The sequence below is a fragment of the Rhagoletis pomonella genome, unplaced genomic scaffold (assembly GCF_013731165.1).
Source record: "Rhagoletis pomonella isolate Grant_MI unplaced genomic scaffold, Rhpom_1.0 Rhpom_scaffold_00010, whole genome shotgun sequence".
Lineage (NCBI taxonomy): Eukaryota > Metazoa > Arthropoda > Insecta > Diptera > Tephritidae > Rhagoletis > Rhagoletis pomonella.
The window spans coordinates 1,028,944-1,053,717 of record NW_023458564.1 but is presented as its reverse complement, the minus strand read 5'-3'; the positions used below and the strand labels follow the sequence as shown (position 1 = coordinate 1,053,717).

At 33.4% G+C, this 24,774-nt stretch overlaps 1 protein-coding gene across 1 annotated transcript; it reads right to left on the bottom strand.

Annotated features, from left to right (window-relative positions):
• Positions 1 to 5,886: 5,886 nt before the first annotated feature.
• LOC118745935 (dual specificity protein phosphatase 18-like) lies at positions 5,887 to 22,996 on the bottom strand. Its single transcript, XM_036479599.1, has 2 exons — positions 22,454 to 22,996; positions 5,887 to 6,528 (listed from the first exon to the last, which is right to left on the bottom strand). Exons 1-2 carry the CDS (start codon positions 22,708 to 22,710, stop codon positions 5,931 to 5,933), a joined length of 855 nt encoding a protein of 284 aa, XP_036335492.1. The 5' UTR covers positions 22,711 to 22,996; the 3' UTR covers positions 5,887 to 5,930.
• Positions 22,997 to 24,774: the final 1,778 nt, after the last annotated feature.

Sequence of the window (24,774 nt, the reverse complement as noted above, 5' to 3'; positions counted from 1 at the left end):
ACCTAAGCGTCGATAATGGATGGGGGAAAAGGGCGGTCTTCGACTCGAGACCTTGACCACTCTCCAGCATATCGGAGCCTTCGCTCACCAATATATTCTACCTTCATTGCGAATTAGAAATCCAGCCCATTCTCGAAGAAAATTTTTATGAAAGAGCTTATCTTTCCTCTAGAGAATGGGCTGCGCCACTTCTGTTTCTCGTTTTCTAAATTTGCATTTATTTTTCAAAGTAAAGTGATTTATAAATATATGCGTCAAACACTAATAAATTTGCTTTTAAAAACTTTAAATAAGCTTTTTGCTATAAACATTTACTTTGCGCTTATAGAAGTAAATTTATTGCAAGTTTATTTCAAAAGCTCCTTTAGAAATGCTTTTAAGATCAGATTTCAGCCATTAAAAGCAATGTCTATACAATTTAAAAATTGGAAGAGGTCATGAAAGGTAGCGCTTGCCTTGAAAATACTTGGGAGTACGAGTATTATCGATATTTTTTGCAAATATGAGTACTGGCATCGATTTTTCTTCAGAGTTCTCTAAATGAGTACTAGTATCGATACTTTTTTTAAAAGTTCTATCTACCCTTGCTTGTGCTGATTAAGACGAGCCTCTGCCTTTTCCAAAATCCCAGGTAATGCGTTACTCCATCGATACAAAAAGTAAGCGCTTACCAAAAAAAGAAAAGCTTTTGCTGTGTACTTTCAAGCGCAAAACTAACAAATTCACTCAAACGTCCTATACGTATTCACATTTGGTTCTACATAGTAGTTTTCATCCAGTGTGAAACCATGAGAATACTATGCAAAAATCGCGACCACTCCCTGCACGCATGTAAAGAGTGCTCCCTAAGGGTAAAGGTTACACCAAAAATATGTGGTCTAATTAACATTGCTATGTCTTAGGGCAGGACCATAGACCCAAGCTCAACAGCAAACTGTTAAAAATTTTATTCTAGTGTTTATAAATATTTTTAAATGTTTTTTTTTGCTTCGCTTATAATTAAACTATAAAAAATGAGCTTAGCGAAATCACAAACAAACTATATTAACGTCTTTAAAAAATTTCAAATGTTAACCAATACTTTTATCACAATTATTTCACGTTGGTTTCTTTTAATTTTTAATAAAACTAGAATGAAATGTTTTATGTGTTTTTATTTGGATGGCAAAGTTGATGTTCGGATTTGACACTCTAGAAGAATCTGGTCACTGTACGTATACTTAAAAATACTTAAATACATATATTAATCCAAATTGCATGAATTGTATGTTTAAATGCCATTCACATTTGGAGGGTGTAGCAAAGCGCGCTGTGTTAGCTCATTTACTGTATACATACAGTAAAAAATAATGCATGTATGTACATTGTACATATGTTTGGCTATGTTTATTCGTTATGTAAAATTTACATTTGCAAGCGAGTTCATACATAAGAATATCTATGCAAATCAAAAAAAGAAATTACAACTTAAAATGCTAAATGTATTTCAGAGCTAGGCGCCTAAAAGTATGCTCGGGCGCTGATCATATCCGGTTAAATTTGCTACAGTACAAATAAAATTTGATTTAGCAAAGTGTAGAACCAATGTAAGTACCCTGCAGTGAATAGCCAAACCAGTCAGTAAAAACACTAGTTCATTAACTAGTATAAGCTAAAGCAATGGCCTACCAGTTCGACAATTTCGTGGAACTTAAGCGCTCAGAGATATCTGCCCTTGAATTGGCAAGGCCAAAAATAAATCGCAATTAATACCCTTTCTTACAAATGTCGGCTTTGCTCTGGCGTTGCGTGAAGACTACCGGTTCTGGTTCTGAGATCGCAGGTTCGAGTCCGCTTGGAGGTGGTTAAGAGTTTTCAAATTAAACCAATGTTATTCAATTAATTATTTCATTTTAAATATAAATAACAAATTTGAAAATCGAATTTCATTGCAGAAAATCATACAAAAATTACAATAAAAACCCTAAATAAAAAAATAAATAAATAAAAGAAAATAAAAAAATAAAAATAAACAAAATACTTGCTCCAGGACTGGAACCTCGGACCTCGGGAATACCACACCAGTGCTTTGCTCCGTCGGCCATTGAGACTGTTGGAGCGCCGCTAGCGAAATGGAATATGTATGCTTTTCACGGGGGATGAATTGGCAGTCTATCTCATCAACTGGTATTATGCTACTAGCATTTCTACTAGCAGATGCTGATGCATAGCCTGATAATTGACATCTTGTAGGACATCGCCATGTCGCTAGCATTAAAAAAGGATAGAACGTGAATTAGTTGGGCTGAAACCAGGGATGAAAAAGTAGGTACAATTGTACCTTTTTCCGACGTTTCATGACTTAAAGGTACATTAGGTACAGTTACTAGATTTTAGGTACAATCATCTTTTGATCAGATGCATGTTTATTTATTTTTTCCTTTTCATTTACCGTGCTAATATATTTACTTGTAGGCATGGGAGAAGCTTCGCTTTCATTTTGCAGAATAAACAATTCTAAAGAAAAGTAGACAAAAGGAAGAAATTAAAAAAGTAATATTATTTTAAACATTTTACATTGAATTTAGAGCAGCCACTACGAAAAATTAACACTTTACTTAGCTATCCGCAAATTGGTAATTTTTTTCTATTAATTTTAACGCTTATTTTATACTTATACTAAGTCAAATTCAATAGTATTTGTGGTTAAATGAGTGAAAACAAATTATCAAATGGAACTAAAAAATGGTATTTCGATTGACTTAGATCAGAATAGGCCTTCAGGCGGGTACATGCGCTGATAAAGCGGCTATTTGAAAGTTTTTGGCCCATAATATCATCGATAAAGGATATAGGGAAAAAAGCTGTGTCAAAATATGTCGACAAATTTTGTTGTCAAAATATGACATAATGAAAACCAGCCTTTAATCACCCGTACAGTCCAGTGTCTAGGATGTCTTCAAATTTCATATTTTCTTTAGACGAGAACTATAGCTATTTGACCCATATCCGGTTTTTGATTTCTGGAAATATATTTAAAATGCTTTCGAAGTTACTTACGGCAATTTGATTATTTTCTCTAGACTTGCTCGGATAAATTAGCAGACTTTTCCTGTTGTTTTATAAAAAACTGGATAAGAAGTATACTTCGCAAAGTGTGTTTTTTGTCTTTTTCGCCAATATTTTTCAGTAGTCAAAATTAGACAAAACAACGCTTCTCCGATTCCCATTAGACTATAGTCTATAGATATATGCTCAGTTAAAAAAAAAATATCCTAATCATGTTTAAAGTACATCCATCTTTTATATTCATGTTTTAAGTAAAATTTATAAAAAAAAAACTACGAGTGAATGATGTAACTATTTATAGGTACAATCTGTCTCATTTAGGTACATTTATTTTATGATATTAGGTACAATCTGAAATTTCCATTTTTCATCCCTGGCTGTAACGCGAACTGGTAGCATTCTAGTTCACAACTAGCAGCTTTCCCTGCAGGGTACATAGTATGTATGTATATATGTATGTGTATAGATGCATTTACACTAAACAAAATACAATTTATGCATATGTACGTATTGAAAACGTCGTTTTAAAATTTTGTCATTGATTATCGTTGAGATGTTGCATTGTTTGTTTTTGAAAAAAATATATGTTATGGACTCGCCTTTGTGCACCAAAAAAATTTAAAGTTTTGGTTAAATTTTACAGAAGTTTCCCTTTCATTTGGTATTCTACAGTGCACTGAATTTTTTAAATAATTTTAAAAACTAATGATATCTTTGAAACTATAAAGTCCTTTTAAAAAAATCTTGACGTCAGAGAGCAAAAATAAAAAACGCAGTTTTACTATATTTAGCCCATTGTTTCTTGAGTATACTGATTGCTTCGTGTGTTTAAAATTTTTTTTTGCTCGGTGTAATTATAATTATTAATTAATTAATTAATTAATCGATAATAAAAATTATAAAAATGCAAAATGTATTAAAAAAAATGTTCAACATTCTAGTCAGAATTAAAAAAAAAATGCGAGATACGCAGTTTTATATCCCTTTAAATTATAGTAGGTACGGTAAAGTGCAAAATTCTAGTGGCTAAAAATTATAGTACTCGGCGACGGATCTCTCTCCCTCCACAAATCCAACACACAGTGGGATAAATCACGAAAAAGCTGGCCATACAGTAAAAATTAACCTCGAGGCTTCAGATTTGGAACACAAGCCCCTTTAGTGAATATTAGTAAAAGGTATTATTATAAACAAAATCCGCCCACAAATGCGCCTACTTCCAATATAACGGTACTTTTTAAAAACACAAAGTGTTATATTTGGGAGGCTCTAGCAAAGAAATAAAAGGTGATAGGATCTTCCACTTACGCTTAAATTAAAGCTAGAACTCTTGACTACTGTCTCTGAAAATACCATTCCCAAACCTTAACCTGATGGTCACTTATAGTTAGTTATTGAACAGCAGAAACTGACTTTAACAACATTTTTTCCCAATATTTTTTTGTTGTTCAACATATGACTATAAGTGACCAACAGGTTAAAGTGCAGGGATTTCAGGGACAGATGTCGAGAGTTCTGGCTTTAATATAAGCCCCTTCTTGACAAATTACAATGTTTTGCAACAGTCGGACAACTTTGGTTTTTGGAATATTGGCCGGCTTTTTCGTAATTTCTCCCACTGTGCAACACCGAATTTGGCGCAAGGCCCCAGAAATTTCCTGCCTTTCCCTATCCAATGCATTTCTTGGATGGCGATGATATCAGCTTTTGTCTTTACGAGGACAGCAACCAGCCGGGTAGAGCCACCTTTCCCATTAAGGGTCTGGACATTCCACGTACATGCCTTCAAACCGTAGTTCTTTAAGCTTTTGCTATTAGAAGTCATCGAAAGAGGAGTCTCATCCGAGGCTTTATTTTGCTTCTTCACTGAAGGGAGTTTTTACGTGGCGGGTCCCAAATCCAGCGCACAACCCAATGCAGGGAGGGAGGTTGTTTATATAGCCAGCCGCTTTCAGCCACACCTACTGCCGAACAAACGCTGCAAGATTTCAGTTAGCCCTAAGCCGAAAAAGTCGGAGGGGCTCTACCGAAGCTCCCTCTCTTTCTACCGAGACGCAAGGCCGCACTCGTATTGGTTATCGTATCTCGCACATGAGTTGCTCACGTTGCCCAGAGTGCCCTCCAATCCTTTTCGTAAATGTCCCCACGCGATCTTGTTTAGAATAGTTCTCTCGAAAACTCCCAACTCAACGCAAATACTGCGACGAAATATAAGAGTACGGTCATGAAAAGGGATGAAATTATTAACTCTTTTCAATTCCAACCGCATTTTAGACCCTCCAACATCAGACTGAGTATTCATTTGTGTTCAAACTGATCAAAAAGTTATCATAAAAATGTCCTCATATTGAGTAGTTTCCTCTTAATTGTGATCTTTTATTTAAGGGTTGAAAATATGCTTACCTGTATTTCAATAAGAAAAGGCGAGGAAGAATATTTGTATATATGTATGTTTTTATATTTTTTAGATATTCTAAAATTTTTACTAAATAAGCAATATTTATGCGAGTATCTTTACAAATCTATAGTCAATTCAGCAAATAAAAGGCTATTTTAACTACATTATATGTAGACATAAATAGAATAAGGACATGCGTGGGAACGATTGCCCATACAAATACGTTCAACTAAGAACTACTACATATAAAGAAAAATTACAACTACTGAACTAACTAGTTACATTACATTACATAACTAAGAACTATTTGAGCCTAAGGCACTTCAATACTTCATCATTAAATCGTATACTTTCGTAGCACGATCAATATGCAGTCATACATATTTTTTCAAATCCTTAATCGCTTATATACATACGTAAATCTACCCTTTGGAATTTAGTTTTTTTCAACGCCCACATTCATACTACTCCACCCACATCTCACTCAATGTCGCTTCAGTGCCTTGCGCTGACGTTGATAGAACTCCTCCATTGCGCGATACTCTGGCTCATAAACGTCCGGTATCTCCTTATTCAACGATTCGTAGTAGACCATCTGAACCGAACAAGTGCCTCTTAACTGCTCCTCATAGCGGCGCAGCTGTTGGAAAAATCCTGTGTTCGGCCGTATCTGTGGACGAATGGCCTTGACGTGGTGGTAAGCGGTACGAAGCGTCATACCGCCATACTTCATCAAATATGCCAAGCATAGCGTAGCCGATCGGCTTACACCCGCCACGCAGTGTACCAGCGATTTGCCGCCCAGCTGGCGCACCTCCTCAATCATATCGGCCACCTCGTCAAAGTACAGTGAAAGGTCAGAGTCGGGCCGATCGTAGACATTGATGCGCAAGTAGAGTGGCTTGGTGACGCTGGAGAGCGGAGTGTCGGGCAGCTCTGGTGCTACGTTAATGATGAAACGCACCTGCAGTTGATCGAGCACCATGGGCATTGCAACGCCTGCACCGCACAGATAAAGACTGGGCAGCAATTGTGATATGCCTGGAAACGGGGTGTGCGAGTGGTGGCAAGTGTGCAACGAGCTGGAAGAAGAGAGTGAAAAAGAGAAAAGTTAATCCAACGGATTGTCGTGGAAATGTTATTAGCTACATACATATTAAAAAAATATTCTAAGACAAAAATCTGAACGATTTAACGGTTTCATTAATACATTCACTGTGTGTCTCTTCCCATATAATACATATATACATATGTACATTTGTGCATATTTTCTTATATGAAATAATTTTTATTGGCTTGTAAACAAAATATCTCAGTGTATATTTTTGTTTGGGTTCATAGTGTCAAATAATTTGTTGACAGCAATTCAAATCGGTTTGGCGCCAAAGAGTTACATATACAAAAAATATTTAATATCGTCCACGAATTCATAGATCAACATCTGTATGTGAATACATGTTTACTTACTAAAAGTGTTGCATAATGGACATAAATATGTTCCTAGCAAAAACAACCTTTCGAAACTTGGTGAGAACACAACCGTTTATTAATAGAACCTGACAGTAAACAAGTTCAAGATAGCATCTCTTAAATACATATGTACATATGTACATACATACATACGCACATATGTATATTTGTGTTTTGGGAAGAAGGGATACTAAATACCAAAGACTATAAGCCACTGTTAAATATGCAGATTCACCCCCAGAACAGGACTACCATTAAAACTCCTTTTGAAAGTGATATATTCGATGTTTTCGATGTTTTTCACTATTAACAAGGCCCTTAAGTATTCGTGAGCAATTTATCTGATGCGGACTAGAGATGCCGTTTTTAAATCGATCAAATCGAAGACCAAATAATCGCGCCTTTCCGATTCGATTTTTTGTCGATTTTTTAGTTCCGATTCGATCAATGAATCGATTCAAAAAATTCGAGAATCGACAATCGATTTTTCCTCAATTGATACGGTTTACCTCAGAAAATCTATAAAATTTTAAAGACATTTTAATTAGAGGCCTCTCTTTCTCATCCGACTAAAAAGTTCCTCGAGGAGGCCTCTGTTGCTCGTTGTTGTTGTTGTTTTAGCAGCTACAACAACCCCGCCCAGATCGGCTAGTCTCTCAATCGTTGTCGTCAAGCTCAACTAACCGAATACCCAAGAAACGTGCAGCTTCTATAGGGTTCGTGCATAGGGGCGTATGTAGGTGTAGTTGAGTAGGCATGCGAAGATATGTCTCGAGTCGTGGGGTGTGGCTACGTGGGCGCTGTCTTTCTAACTTGTGCTCATTAGTTTTCCCCATAGGACTTCTATTATAATAATAACCACATTCATATGTTTATATGTTTGTATGTATGTAGAACTTGTGTTCATTTCGGGAAACGAAAAAAATATATATATATGTATATATTTTCCTGTGCGAATAATAATTCAGGCTATCAAAAAAATAAACAAAAAATACAAATAATTCATTTCGAAAAATCATGTGGTCAAAGAGTGACGTTTAATGCGTGGGAAGAAATTACGGCGCCATAAAATGTTTCCCACATAAGTATATGACGTAGAAATGGAAATAAAATACGTACATATGTACATTCAAAGCAACTAAACCAACGCTAAATAAAACAGTTTACGCTGCCAATACTAGTCTATATTTAAAGCTTCATTAAGGCTATTTTCGAAGGTATGCAAAATATGTATGCATGCCGAAAGAAGCTTATGTAAACAAATAAACAGTGCTTAGGAAAAATTATAAACAAAAATTTAAAATATCGTTTCGTAAACCCAAAACTACCAAATTCTGGAGCTTATAGTTAATTTTCATTGTTTTCCGGCCACATAGTAATTATCATTTGCAAGCGTATAAAAATATACTTACTTGAGTACCTACATGTGTGCATTAGGATGCATCACTGTCCATACAAAAGTCGGCACTGTTTTTTCATCGGAAATATAAAATCTATTATCTTTTAGGATCTCTGCCACAATATTTCGGAAAAACATTAAGATTTACGTGAGCTGGTTCTATTTACAAATACCTCAAAAAAAAATTTATTTATAATTAAATTTAATTTTAAAAAATATTTTTTCTAATGGTGATTTCGTTTCCAAAAAAAGTTGCCTTTTGTTTGCCCCTTTCTCTTTTCGCGTTCGATTCTATGTAAATTCAAGGCAAAGGGTGAGAAAATTCGATGTTCGTTTCTTAAAATGTCACACTTTTTTAAAGCAAAAAAGGCACATTCTCTACCCTGTGAAGCTTTGTTAGGGGAGATGGTTGCCCTGAAAATCAGGTGGTTGTTTAAAGCGACAATATTATGAAATGCGTAAGCTAGACAAAGACAAGAAGGCAAAAACATGCCTTTTTATAGGGTTGAGTGTAACACCAAACACATTTTGCACCGAGGAAGGGCAACATTTTTTGGAAGAAATAAAATCACCTGATGTGATAGAGAAGTTTAAGAGAGGAAGGTCTGTATAAAAATGGTACAAAAGTTTTATCAACGGAATGAAAATAATTAAATTTTTGGAGGTATTTTCAAATTGGTGGAAAACCGCAATTGTGTTGTGATGCACCCTAATATATATACACATATGCGTATATAAATTGAGTTGTTTACACCTTCGATTGCTTCCTTTTTTTAGCAGAAAGAGAGAGGGAGGATTTTTGAATGAAAAGTGAATTATTCACAATTTTGCTCTGATATTCCATCATTCCTTTTAATATTTTTGAGTTTACTTCGCTAACTGACGTCACCGAGGTATTTTTGTTTATTTCTGTGTATAGAGAGACAATATGCTTTTCAGGTACTTAGTTATGTATATTTGTACGCAGTTCCTTACACAAAAAAAAAATACATTTGGGATAGATTTTTGGCTCTGTTGTCGGACTTAATTTTGTTTTGTTTTTTTTATTTTTCATAAAGTTTTCTGTTTTTATCCAAATAGAACTAAAAATAAGGGGCACTTCATTTATCTAAATTTTTGGGTGAGCGTAAATATAATTTTATTGGCGACAATACCGGAAGTGTCTGAGGATTTAATGGAGCACTCGTTACTTAGATATACATACATATGTACATATATGTAGTTCAGGAAGTATAGACCAGTATAATCAGTTTTAACTGTAGTGGCTGAAGGTGAAAACATTCCCTGCCTTAGGAAACATAAAGCGAGCGGCAGCTTTGAATACGTCATACATTTTTCAAAGTTCCAATACAAAGTAGCACCGCGTTTGCCACTAGCGGAATCTCACGAAACAGTTTCTTCATGATCCTAAAGAGCTTTAAAGCACTAAAAATAGTGACGTTTGTCTCAGTGGACCTTGTGGTTTTCAATATTATCTGTCTTAAAAATTTAAGAATATCGCAAAGTCTTTGCTTCAAAGGACAGACTGGGATTGAATCGCTAAGATGTATCTGTGGGCGTCTTAAATCTGAAATGTTGTACTTGGTAATTTTATTGATTTGCGGTGTATTTAAAGTGTGCCAGAAGGTTTAGCAAAATTTCTATTTTTTTCGCAAGCTATTGCTAATTAAACTTTTGACTCACCTTGACAAACTAGATGTGTGATGTAAGTTTCGCTTCTCCAGTGTAGCCCAGGCCGTTTTTATATACCTTTTTTATACAAACGCTAAATAATTCATTTGTCCCCAAGCGGGATTTTTATAAATGACTTGCCCGGATAAAGTGCCTGAATTTCGCGCACTTTGCTCGGCTCTTATATTCGAGAATTACTGTATAAGAATTATTGAGAACTAGATTGCGACCACCCGCTTCGCTGACTCTATGAAGTCAAAACCAAAGGAGTTTTTAAAAAAATATGCTTAGCCCTCTTCACAATATTTTCAAACTAAAACCTTCTCAAACCTCTTTGTGACAGGTAAAATTTCTCTTGCTTTATTCCCTAAATTTAAGCCTAAGTTGAGCTTTTAAACAAGAAAAAAACCTCCTACTTGTAGTTTAGAAATAAAGATTTTTCAAAACCAATTAAATTGATGCCCATATTATAATAATTCATTCAAATTAATAAATAATTTTATACTACACATTTCAAAACCCTAATTTCCTTCATTCCAGTAAAATCAGGTTTTTCAAACAGGCGGCAACTTTCCTGCATATAGTTTACAAATAAACTCTTTTCAACCCCATTTCGATTGATACCCATATTTTAATAATTTATTTAAATGAATTGAATTTAATTTTTAAACAGGTGGCAACCCTTGTAAAACACCTCAATAATATTCTAAATGTGCAAACTAAAGTTTTTTAATCTCTTTTAAATTTGTCATAGATTGCAAATAATTATTTTAAATTCAACTTTTGAAACGCTTTTCAAAATATTTTCAAACTAAAACGTTTCAAAGCCTCTTTAGTATGACTATAATATTGTAATTGACATTTTATGTTGAATTTGATTTTTTAAACAGATAGCACAGAATGAAGGCATGGCGTGAACAATGAAGATATCTGATGTGGCGGCTCTCGGAGTTTTTGAGAGAAAGCTTCTGCGAGCTTTAGAGCGATTAAACTACAGCGGTTTGGCCATGTCGAGCGAATGGACACAAATGCCACAGCTATGAAATTATTCAACGCGGGTCGCGATGCTGGTAACAGATTAAAAGGAAGGCGTCCTCTGCGTTGGAAAGACCAGGTTAAGAAGGACTTGGCTTCTCTTGGAACTTGAAATTGTCGTCAGTTGACGTGCTTTCTTGGACTGGGCCAGAATCACTTGGGCGGTCTCAGCTCCAATAAAAAGGAAAAATTCGTATCATTTTCATAGTTCAGGCCCTGAAATTAACCATTTAGGGAAGCACGAGTTAGCTTTCGTTTGAAAGAGACATACATATGTACATATCATTCAGTTTTATACTGAAAATCGCTAGCTAATTAGCGAGTAGAAGTGTATTCCTCAGGTTAAAAGTTTGCCGCCCGTTCAGCAGATATTTTAGTTTTCTATAGTAATTTATTTTCTGGCCAATTTTCGTCGTATATTTTACTAATTAAAGCTTCTTTGGCCTAGTTGATTGGTAAAAGTAAAACAAACGTTTTTCCTCACTGCTTTGCCCTACGTTTCGCTAAACTCCTTAGCATCCTTAGGGGCCAATTTTCACATATGTATATGCATACGTATATTGCTTAACATTTAACATTTATTTGTTCAAATATAAACACATAAACATATAAACACTAAAAACATAAAACTTAAATGCTAGAGCATTGTACCATCATGGTTTGGTACACTTGTTTTACTTTCACCAAGCAACTAAGCCAAAGAAGCTTATCAAATTCAATAAAATATTTTAGTTTTCTTTTGACATTTGATAAAATTATGAAAATAAACCGAAAGTATTTAAGACGTAAATATTTTGTATTTGTGTTTAAGTTACATAGTATAACCTTAAAGATTATGTGTTTTTTTTTATAAGTAATCTTATAAATAAATTCCTGCATACTGTCCGCAGAGTCTTGGTTCGTTAGCCTCAAACCAGCAGAAAATTAAAAAAAGGCACTGGTGTGGAATTGTCAAAATGATAAACAACATAATCAAGACGGCAATAAAAGAAACTGCAGTAATGTGTGAAATTTTTGTTGCTGCTTTAATTCAAATGGTCAAAAGCCTAGCAAAAATATGAAGTCATGTGATGCTATAGGACCAACTGCTGCACCATGAAAACATTTATGTGCATATGCACAGATATAACCAATAATTTGTGTAAGAATGAATGTTTTTATGTGCATACATTTTTTTTTTTTTGGTAATAAAATACCAAAAATTTATTTGCAAAGACAAACAAAAAAAATATTTTGTCATTGTTGATACGTTTGCTTTGCGCACAAATATTGAGCGCGAAATTCCTTTGGCTTTTGGCCAAATTTAATCATCATCAACACTTTCACTAGACGACAACGAATGATGACAGCAACAACAAAAGCAATAAAATCATGCATATTTTTCACATTTTCAGATATTATTTTAATACATACCTACTAATTATACCTATGTAGATACACATCTCAAGTTTTATTCAATAATAAATTTTTTTTATTCGTATTTTTTCAAGATATAAATACACGTGTTCATAATATAAAGTTTAAGTAATTTTAAAAATAAATTGCATATCTGCACTTGAGTGGAAGCAAGTTCGAAAAAGCCCTGTTTTAGAATTTGATTGAAAAACGCCTTATCTGAGCTTCCGATTCAAAAACGCCCTATCTCACCACATTTTCAATGTATTTTCACCTGAGATAGGGAGTTTTCGAACCGAATTCTGAGATAGGGTTTTTTTTTTGTAATTTTTTCACAAAGTTTTATGAGATAGGGCGTTTTCGAACTGGCTGCCGAGATAAATCGATATTCCAATCAGGTAATGGTATGTTTTGTTTATAAACTCACAATGAGTAATCTCCCTACAAACCAAAGTTCCCGAAATCTTAAGGAAATCGTTAGGAGTATCTCATTTCTGTAACGATTTTTTTACGAATTTTCAAAGAAAATTATATGAAGTGGTTGACACGAACTCATAAAGAAAACTCTGAAATATATTCTTCACATAGCAGCATTATTTTCGTTGCTTCATAGATTTTCTTCCGAAATTTCATAAAAGAATGGAAGTGTGCGTAATTTATTTCATTTTAGAAAATTCGGCAAAAAATCGAATTAAATCTTAACGAATTCTTTAAAATTTCTTCACAATGCAGAATACTCTGAAAAAATAGTTTGCAGGGCTACGATTACTAGATTAAAAAAATAAATAGCTTCATTTTGGCTGTAAAGTGTTACAGAGTTCTTCCTACTTTTGCTCGGAAAATGTCCTTCAAAATAAAATATTTTATGCATTAAAAATTTTGCAAATCATTTAAAAACATTTATTCGGCAATTTTTTAAGCAGCCAATATCATATTTATTTAGTTTGAAAATAAATAAAATAAAATTTTTATAGCACTTATGTGGTCAGTCACATGAATACAATTTATGTTTTTTTATAAACACAAAGACCCATGAAAATATCTTGCATATATTTTTAAAATTGTGTTAAGGCCGTTAAGAGGATATTTATCGGCGGAATGTGAAACAAGAGTAGCAATATGTAGTTCAGTCGAGCACACGAGTTCATACATATTTACTTATAAATGCAAACAAACGGCTCAGCAACACAAAGAGAACATTCCTGCTAAAGATTTTATATACGTTTTTCAACGTCTCTTTCTTCATCTGCACTACTCACTGGTTACAAAACTCGAATACTTTTGCATAAATTGGGAAAAACAAAACTCAAGCTTTAGAAAAAAGTCGTAGTGTCCCTAGCATACAAATAGGCTCTAAAACCCCGTACCCCGAATGTAGTAGTTTTCCAACAAAAAATTAAGTCTTCTGTTGTCGTCTAGTTAAGTGAGTTGTGCAACTAGAAACAAGTAAGAATAGTGCTATCTTCGGATATGCCGAACACTTCATACCTTTCATGAACATCAGAAAATTTAACTTTAACCAATTTTATGAGAACCTTTTTCAATGCCGAAATATTTACACTCCGAGGTTTGCAATTTTCTGAGCGGCGACCGCTCTTAGATTTGTTTTCTTTGTAATTTAGATGCTGCCTAGGGATCGAACCCAGGTACTATGAAGTGGTATAAGGCATCTCTAACCACTCAGCCACTCCTACTCCTACTCTTTTTGATATACTACATGGGTATTATGTATGTATATCGTATAATTATTTAAAAGCTATTATTGAATCTCCATCTTAGTACAGTTTTTCCTGAAATCCACGAAAATTCTTTCAATGAATCCGTTTGTAAACGTGGCATGTAGTTTGAATAAATCCATCCGTAGGGATTCGTATTCAGTGCTGGTATTTTCGTAGTTTTCATAATATTTAGATCATGAGAGAATAAGGAATGGAACCAATTTTCTTAAGGCTGCGAATTCTCTTGAACAATATGAAGGTATGTTAGCAAGTAAATAGCACCTGTTTTATAACAGTATCAACTGTGTTTAACCCTAGCGTGTTCACTAGGGTGGTCCAAAAATGCATGTGAAAAAGTAAAGTCGGAATTTTTATGCTTTCACCCCCTAGGATTTATTTTGAAATCAAAAAATACTTACCTGTCACTCAAAGTGCTCAAAGTTTTAATAGAAATTGTATAGAATCCTTGAAATCAATATTTTTCGATCAAAAAACTCTGCTTTTCTTCAGGAGATTCCCAATAATAATACTCAATTATTTCTCTTAATATTTTTTATAGTAGCTCTATTTTATAGGCCTGCCATAACTCCCAGAAAATGCCAGAAAATGCAATGTGGGGATAAATAAATAATCTTTAGTATTAAAAAATTATTAAATAAAAAACTTGATATTATTATTGGAAGTCTCCTGTAGAGAACCAGCGTCTTCCGATCGGAAAATATTGATTCTCAAGAATTCCATAACATTTCTCGAAAAGTTGTTTTTTTCCATGCAAAATACATGGAAAACTTCGAGCGCTTTGAGCGACCTCTAAATATTTTTTGATTTAATAAAAAAAAGAAAAGAATAGGGGTACATTTTTTCAATATACAATAATCCTAGGGGGTGAGAGCATAAAAATTCCGACTTTACTTATTTTGGACCACCCTAGTGTTCGCGCTATTAAAATCTGGCACAAAGGGATAAAAAATCGTGTTACTTTTTGAATGATGCCTTTGTTAATTTAAAGCGGTTATTTTTTCTAAACCGTTGAGTCCGCTGACGTAGCAAAACTTTAGAAAACAATGATGGGCACTACATATATATTTTATGCAGAAATGCTTCTAGATCTACACATGTCTCTATCAAAAAGAAAATTAAAACAAAAAATGTCGCTAACGTTTTTTGGCGGCTAAGACTCGATATACTCAAAGCCCTACTCAGTTCAAGAATTATATATTTTTGCAAGGAAAGAATGAGATTGTTCAGCTAAAAATGCATCAAAAATGAAAATCATAAAATTCTTTAAACTTAATGCAACCTATTTCGCGAGTATATTTATATTATTTTCACGTTAATTACATAGAGTTGCACAACCCGCCTAGGCACTTGTCAGTCATTGTTTAAATTTTTCACACCTGAAAGCTATTTACGATTACTTTCTATGCATACAACAAGATAATTAAGCAAGCGAATAAATATTAGAATTTTTGAGAATGACTAAAAATCTTTATTAAAAATAAAATTTCACTGCCGCTTTATTTTCGTTGACAAGGTCAAACTTGCAAAAGCGGAAAAATATTTAATAGCAAGTGAACGTAAAATTGCGAAACAAAAATCAGCACTTAGCGGCCTTTTGGTTTTGACATTGCTAATTTAGCTGATTTATGTACAATTGTTTGCATTGAGTTTTCTCTGTCATAGTCAAGGTTTTCGCCGGCGACGCCTCTTTTCGCTAGCCTATAAGTAGCATTTTTGTTGTTCAAAAAATTCAATACAAAGTTTTTTTTATTTTATTGAAATGCTTAGTAAAAAACTAATATCAATAGTTCTGTACAAAAAACACTTCACAGAGATACTTAAATTTGAATAGAAAAATTGTTAAGCTCTTCTGGCGTCAATTATGCGGCGGCATCCGGTGCGTATGAGTGATTACTACACGAGACCTCTGTCGCTTTGGAGGACACTTAAAACTTTGCACATGTTGTTTGGTGGACTTTAGTCGTTTTCTTAAGTAAGCATATGCTTATGATTTTAATGCACTAACGGACAAATATTTAAACACACATACGCGTCGATGGACGCACAATGAGTGCGTTTGCTTTCATTAATTTAAGAGTTATTGTTTTGTACGCTAAGTATTAAATATTTACTTACATATACATATAAGTTTTCAGGTACTACGTTCAAACTACATAAATATTTTTTTACATTGCGCTTAATTAATTGGCATATTTCCATGCTTTGTTATGCTGGTAGGGGTTTAAAGCCATGCCAATTGCCATTACGATCCAAATGAAAAATTCTTTAACCAAATGGAAATGCGTATTTTTAGAAAATATTTTAGCTAGAAAAAAACAATACAAATATTTGTGCCCATTTCCTTCACATTTCCGCTGCTAATAGCACATAAATATTTTTTTATTTTTATAACTAAATACTGGCACACTTTCGGTCTTCACTATCAGTTCATAATTGATGTTGTCATAAATGTCGCTGGCGATTTTTCACCTTAGCTATGTGCAAACAGGCATACACATGCATACATACAGGTATGTATATGTATGTGCATTTATGAGCCGTAAAGCATACAGCTGCAGCAACAACGCCATAAGCCGTAAACGATTCGCATTTTTTGAGGAATGAAAATAAGCAAAAAATTAACACACATGTGATGCATTTCACAAAATTGGTGCACATAAACATGCAACGTGCCAGTGCAACAAATATATATGTACTTGGCAAAAGTTTTATGGAAAGATTTAGAGTAGTGAGCAGTGACTGATTTGGTGCAAAATGGTAACAAATGTGAAGCAACGTCTGCTTAGATTTTGATGTGAAACAGGTTGCCTATGAAAATTTAGAAGGAAAGATGAATGATGCACTAATGTTTTCTTTTGAAAGTACCCTACCAGAAGAGTTTATCATATACTTTAAAAGAAATACGAAAGGAAAATTTGCGATTTAAACGCTTTAAACCGAGACTTCTCATATTTTCAGTTTTTCGCAGAAAGCTAATTCTTTCAAATTACGCCGACTGCGGAATTCGTACGCTTGCGTTTTACGCTCTAAATTTGTGCAGTGAATAATTCGATGCATAAACGATGCTTCCCTAACATATTTCTCCTCAAGCTCTGAATGCCACAATTGCATTTGCAATTCATATTGTTCACAAGCTCCATTTTTTCTTCGTTCGTATATATGTATATACATTATGGTGCATTATATATACAAATATCGCTAAAAGGTGAGCATATCGTGCTCCATTCAAAACTCATTTCTCGCAATTCTGAGAAGCTTTTGATTGCCTTAATATTTTAAATGATTCTTTAAATAAAAAAATTTACAGGTTTGTAATTACACATTTTGATTGTTCGCAAAAAAATTAGAATAATTAACGCCAGTTTTTATAAATGGCAATTTTTGGAGGTATTTCGCCCACTCGACTTAAGCTCGGAAGTTCTGTGAATATTATGCTTCAGTAAAAAGAAAATTTTAAATTTTGTTTTTGTGTTGCCCGAACTGCAGAATTTCAAGTTCCGTGAAAAACCGGAATCGATCGGCATACTTAGCTGATAAATGAGTCTACGTATGTAAGAATTTAATTACAGAATAATGCAATTGCTATTATTGCTTTAGACTTCCTTCCTACATCCACACTCATACTCGTCAAAGCGTCATATCACAGCTTAGATATTTATGCATTCATAATTGCCATAATTAAAGTCATACACGCTCGGTTGCTAGCTTCAATCTGACTTGTTTCATTGCGCCACCTGTATATATGTAAGTATATACATACATATTTGCATACATACATATTGTGCTGACAATTTAAGTTCAGTCTTAATTGCTTGCTGATGTCAATTTATTTTTTATTTTCTTTGAACTAATTTTTTAATGAAATTGGCTTGCTAGCTAAGAGCTTTTATCGATGCACATAAATGCTAATTCTTAATTATTGTCGCGTGTTTTTCAACTGTAGCAATACATAAACAAGTGTTTGTACATACCACCATACGTTTTATACGTACGTACATTAGACTGGTTCAAAAAAAATATAGAGTGTTTTTTTTTTCAAAACCCCTATGAAATATTTTCGCGACAGTAAGAAAATGGCACCTGTCAAAAGCGCAGCTCTTAATATTTAGATTTAGGGGTCGCTCATCACGAGTTTCCTTTTTTCATATTAATTAAAAAGGTGTTACTTTATTTCCATTTTGAAATTTCATAACTCGTTTTTGAGTCAACGTGTCGGAATGAGCGAAATTTATTATAAATATACTTCAGGCCTTGCACTTACACTAGAACTAAATGTGCCATGAAACTGCTTATCTAAAAAAATCAACATAGTCTAATCAAAATTTCAGACTTTTATTCAGAATTTTTGGAAAATTGTTGGGTATACAACAAATATATATCGGTCACTCCGATACGTTGACTTTAAAACGAGTTATGAAATTTCAAAATTTTTAATAGTTTTTTCTCCCTATGTTATTTATGTGGAAAATAGGAATTCGCGATAAACGAGATATAAATCTTAACATTTAGGGCTGCGCTTCTGAGAGACATCTTTTTTTACTGTCACGAATATATTAAATATATTTCAAGGAAGACTAAAAAAAAAATGATTTTTTTTAACCCGTCTAATGTACTATATAGCTAAGCTTAAACGGTTGCAACGGTCTTATAGTAGTTCATTTGACTTGCGTGATCGCAGTCGTAAAACATTTAAAGTTATTTTGTTGTTGTTTGTTTAGCTGTCGCGCCACAACGAATGACGCCATTTAGCCTTGACAACGAATTTACTGGAGCGTCGCGAAAACAAAGTTCATTGAGGTAGTCGCGCTTATTCTCACACCTACAAGCCGGCTAATTTTAATAGCCAAATCAAGTAAGCATAAATGCAAGTGTGTTGAAATATACGTACAAGTACATATATGATGTATACAAATTCACAACAGGGTGACCCAAAACTAGTTGTAATTAAACAACTTAAAACTTTGACGGTTCCTATTAAGTTAGCCTTTTCTTCAATCTAAAAAAACAGTAGATTTCCTTTCTAAGGCTTAAACATAATTGCAAAAATCTGTTATGTAGTTTAGTTCTTTAAAAACGCAGCTGTAGGTGGAAGTCACTGAGAGCCAGATATTGCAAACACGAGGGGTTTTCAGATAGTCAAGAACAGGCTCGAGGCAACTTTTCTACACTACACCCATATATATATGTATTAGACTTCATCACTCCCCATAAAATAAAATCGGTACTGTTTTTCCATTAGAATTATAAAATCTATTATATTTTAAGACGTCCACCAAAATATTTCGGAAAAATAATAAGATTTAAGCAAGCTGGACCGATTTGAAAATACCTCCAAAAATGGAGTTTTTTTTATAAATAAAAATAGTTTTTAACAGCTTAACTGAAACGGGTATAGTATATCGTCGTTTAAAGTACAAAACCGCGTATCAACAAAATGCAAAACCGCGTATGTGAGGTTGCATAAATTTTTTTTTAGAGAGTAAAAACACTTATATTTCAAAATGGTTCTCTTTTTTATAAAGAAATCGCATTTCTCGCTAGTATATTTCAGGACGAATGGATAAGGATTGAGCCAAGAGCTTGTGTGAGCAAATCCAATTTTTGGCAGTCAATGTCAGTTACGTGTTTTGCAGAATGACGATACGCGGTTTTATACTTTAAACGACAATATATTTTATGAATGCGTGCGCTGGTTATACAAATTTCGTTTTCACCCTATCTTAGATTTCTTCACTTTTTTCGCCTACCATACATGTACTTAGTGACGGAATTTTATAAACTTTAATGAGGGAAATTGGACCGCTAAGTTAATTGTTTACGATATTTTCATTGCGATTTTATACTGTGTACATATGTGTATTTAGTTAGGTATAATTGAATTAGTTATTGCAGCAACCCGTCAAGCGCCAAAATACAGCGAAATATTCTTGTTTGGAAGTAGGCGCACCGATTAGTGCATAAACTCGCCAGGAGCCATTGCCGTAAGACTGGTAAATGGACCTTTTCAGGAGTTTTATATGGTTTTTAGAGTTTTTGGGTTATGTTCTTCACAAAAATTTTAAATTTAAAATAAATTGACATTCTTGTTTTAATTCAACGAAAATTGTAATTGCTAATAAAACCAAAAACAACGCATAATTAAATCGTTTACTTCAGAAATCCGTTAGGTGAACAATTAAAAAAAAAATCCGTTTAGTTTGTACCACAAAAAACTATCTGTTTTCATAAAAGTACTCGAAAGTATAATTATTTTCAATAAAAATGTCTTCAAAAGGAATTGCTTTCCTAAGAGGAAAATTAGTTTTGTTTAGTTTTCTTTAAACGGCACTTTTGGCACTTGACGGGTTTCTGAAAAAATCGATTAACCTGTCTTGTGCTGTTCTCCTGAGCTTTGTGTCTACTTGCCAACGGTTGACTGCTTAGAAAAAAGTCATAATTTTTTTCCACATGTTGCTCGGTGCACTAACCAAGCCTGGGTCATACGCAGTGTAGATATGCAGCTATAAGAACGTCTAACAAATATTTAATTTGAATATTTTTGAGGTATTTTAAAAGGGTTGCCACCGGTTTAAAAAGTTAAATTCAAATTATTTAAAAAGTTAAATGAATTATTAAAGGTAGGTATAAATCGAAACAATTTTGGAAGGGCCTTAATTCCAAACTATATTTAGGAGGGTTGCCACGTATTTTTTGTTCAACTTAATTCTAAGGTTATAGAAATCAGTATGCCAATGTCAGCGACAAATACTTTTGAAAAGGGTTGCCACCTATTGGAAAGCTTAATTTTAGTTCTTATATCTACAAGCGGTATATTAAAATATGTGCGTTAAAGAAGAGGGTTGTCACCGGTTTAAAATGCTAAATTAAATTGTGGCATTTTAGCGGTGGCGCACACACCACACACAATTTTTTTCTAGTTTCGATGTTCCACAACATATGTACATACAAATATATTGCATACATATCGCTCATTTTCCGGAAGAACTTCAAGATTCAAAAAAAAAGCTTTTCCATGTTGTATAACAAAAATATGGTGGCGATATATGGCGGCTGTGGCTATAAGAAGAGAGTTTGCCTTTCTTTCAATTTAACTTTTGCCTCTTTGTTTAGCAGCTATAACGAGAAAACAATCACTCCTTGAACTGTACTTAGCTTTAGTGACAGCTCTATCCTATGTAGATGATTCCGAGTATTTTTAATATTGAATGTTTTTAATTATTGTTTGGCTTAATTCAAGTTGAAAACTGAATTCAAAGTTTTTTTGAGTTAAGCCATTCTTCCATTAAACGAGCAATATATGTACCTACCATGCGTACATATGTAAGTATTTAGTGTAGCATTTTTATCAAGTGATAAGCAAGATATGATGTGATAACATAAATAAATAAATCTATAAATTAGTTGAAGTTTAATTTTTATTATTTCGAAACAAGTGTGTAATCGTGCTAATATGTGCTCCGAATAAATGCACTAGTTTTCTGTATTCAGTTTTATAATCAAAAAAAATAATTAATATATACTTAATTACTTGCTGATACTTACATATATGTATTTTCACACACATACTTAAAATTTCATATGCGGTGAGTGTCAGTGAATATAGTACAGTGATTTTTTTTTCAATTTTTTTAATTATTTTGTTTTACTTACATTTTATTAATTTTTAATAAAAATATAGTTCACACGACAACAATATCCATAAAACTCAAAGTTTCCCACTTTGCAAAACTACAACAAAATCATAAATTTTTAATCAAAATTTTACACTTTTTAATCAAAATTTTTAGAAACTTTTGTGTATGCAATCTTATAGCACATTGAATTTTAGTATAATAAAGTGCAAGTTTCAAGTCGTTAAGAATTTCCGTTGATTTTGGGAATTTTTTTTTTGTCGATGGTGTTGCGCATTTTCTTTCATATATTTATGTAGGTAACGCATGAAAAAAATCTATTTTATATGGAAGAAAATGAGCAACACCGTCGACAAAAAAATTCTCAAAAATCAACAGTATTTTTTAGCGACATCAAACTTGCACTTTATTATATTATTATAGTTTTGATGGAAAGTTTATGATTTTTTTTTAATAGTTACGAAGTTAGAAAATTTCAGTTTTATGGATTTTGTCTTAGCGTGAACTATATGATTTTATTAAAAATTAAATAAAACAATTTATTAAAAATAAAATTTAAAAAAAAAATTACTCTAACATTTTCACTGACTCTCAATGTTATGAAATTTATTTGTATGTGTGTGTAAATACATACGTATTAACAACAAATTTTCTATGAAATATTTACCTTTCCGCAGCAGCGCTATTCAAATTTCTGTTGTCGTTACTCTTGTTGTTGTTGTCATCATGTTTAACATTGCTTTTATTTTTGTTGTCGCTCTGCAATTCCTTAACGTTTTCTTTGTTGGCATGATTGTTTATATTCGCATCTTCAATGCTAACCGACTCTAACAAGCTTTGGATTTCATCAACGATTTTTAACTTGCCACTCACCGTGACCGGCAAAGTTGTAGGCAACTTCTGCTCAGGCAGCAACACTTGCATTTTTATTTATTTTATATGAAACTTTATCAATTCAAAATTAATTATATCCTTAGGTATCTGCCTACTTTTTCTTGTTGCTTATAGGCATGTATGTATTGAAAGGTTAGTTTTTCGTTTTGAAATATGAAATACTGTTTTTATTGAACTTAAAACCTTGCAGCACTGTCTTTGAAAATTATATAATATTTCTACGTCAGCATAAATAAGTAAGTCGTAGTTTGTAATGTAAATAAAAGATTGATTTCATCAAAAAACTTTCACTTCTTTCGCAGTTGATGCCTGGCTATGGACTGAATGAACTACTCCACACTGACGACCAGAAATCAACTTTTTACCTCAAACAATCGCATTCATTCAACCGCCAAACAACAATGCTTTGCCCGTGGTTGAGGTGAATTCTTGGCGCTTTGGTTGTATCGTCAACAGTCGTGGGCACAGCGACGAATCACCACAGTCGTCACATAACGAATTCCACCGATGACGATTTTCCGATTTCCCTCCCCAAACATTGGCGCTATGCGGTGGCAGTGAATCAGCCGCATTGGTATTTAAAGGTGGGAAAATTGCGTCGTTTTATTTTCGGTCAATATCTTTGGTGTGTGTGTGTGTCATCGAATACACAAAACTCACCACTTGTCTGGCCGGCCAGTCAGCAACCACCCACTCCACGCTACTTCACTAGACGAGTGTCGGAAATTCTTTCCCATGTACAACATTTCGTGTAAAGTTTTTTCGTTGTTGTTGTTTTTCGTTTTTCTCTTGTTGTAATAATTTTTACCATATAAACGCGCCTTTGTTGGATCGTTCAAATTTTCACACATTTGATGTTTTTGCCAGCATTCTGAGTGCTATTTCAGGTGTGTTTTTCTTCTCGACTTGCTGATTTCAGATTTAAGTGCCAAAAATGTTTCCGTTGGCTACTTTTCAAGAAGTTGATAAATATACAACGCAAATATGAATATTTTTAAAGCTTCAAAGAATTCTTATTTTATAAATGTCGAAATAAACTGTTTGGCTTCGAAGGAATTCAAATTTTTCTGCATTTTTTTTATACAAAAAAATTATGCGAAAAGGAAATATAATTTACTTAATTATGAAACGTTACTTTTTTTAGGTATTGTATTAAAATGGTTTGTTAACCGAGTATTGAGGCATCAGCCAAAATTAAAGATTAGTATATCAGTAAAAGTTACTCATTTAAAATTATGTGGTGAAAGAAGATTTTGCGGGAGGATTCATAAAAATGCTGTTTTATATGGAAAAAATGAGGCAAAATCTTTAATGTACAAGCAGGCTCCGCGGAGCCCCTACAGTACTGATTGCAAAATGTATGTACTTATGTATATGCAAACAAAAACTTGCTACGGTGAAATCTAAACGGGGAAAAATTAAGGAAAGAAATTAAGCCCGTATGTCCTATCTACTACAGTACATTCCGCTTAGCTGCATTTACTTTCACTGCACACGATTTGGTGCACTTAAGCGAAATGGGCAGCTAAGCTGAAAGCAAAAACTGACATATAGGGGTTTGTAGCCCATTTCTGGAATATCATAGCATGCGTTTATGGGTAGTTTTTCAGGTATTGATAAGGGATATTTAAGTTTTAGGCAAAAAAGGCTTTTGAAAAAAGCCGAAGTATTTTTTGTACAAATCGGAGAAAACTTACTCAAAAAGAGGGCTGTTAAACGGTAAGCGAAAAATGCACCTAGGCGAATAGGCTGCTAAATGGAATATTCCGTAATGCCATAGTTCTGTAGCTGAGACGAAATCGTATTAGCAAAATCTAGAAATGGAGTTACCACAAAATGAAATGCTTTTAGAGTTTTGTATAATCTAAGAGCAGTTATCGTGCTGACTAAAAAATTGCAAAAAAATGTTACCGATGTGGAGGGAATTATAAGGTGCACTGTTATTTTACTAGCAAAAAATCCATTAAAAGTTCTCGGCAGAAAAAAAAGTATTCTTCTTGCATTTATTTCAATCAATGGAACACACATTTATTTAGGCGAAAAACTACCGAAATTACTAACTTTTTCATTGTCACTCGAAAAAATCATAATTGT

Bases quoted from the DNA above. Each gene is read 5' to 3' on its own strand.
- LOC118745935 (XM_036479599.1), bottom strand. From the start codon at position 22,710: ATGCAAGTGTTGCTGCCTGAGCAGAAGTTGCCTACAACTTTGCCGGTC. The intron at 6,529-22,453 runs GTAAATATTTCA...CTCTTCTTCCAG, and splicing joins AATAGCGCTGCTGCGGAAAG to CTCGTTGCACACTTGCCACC.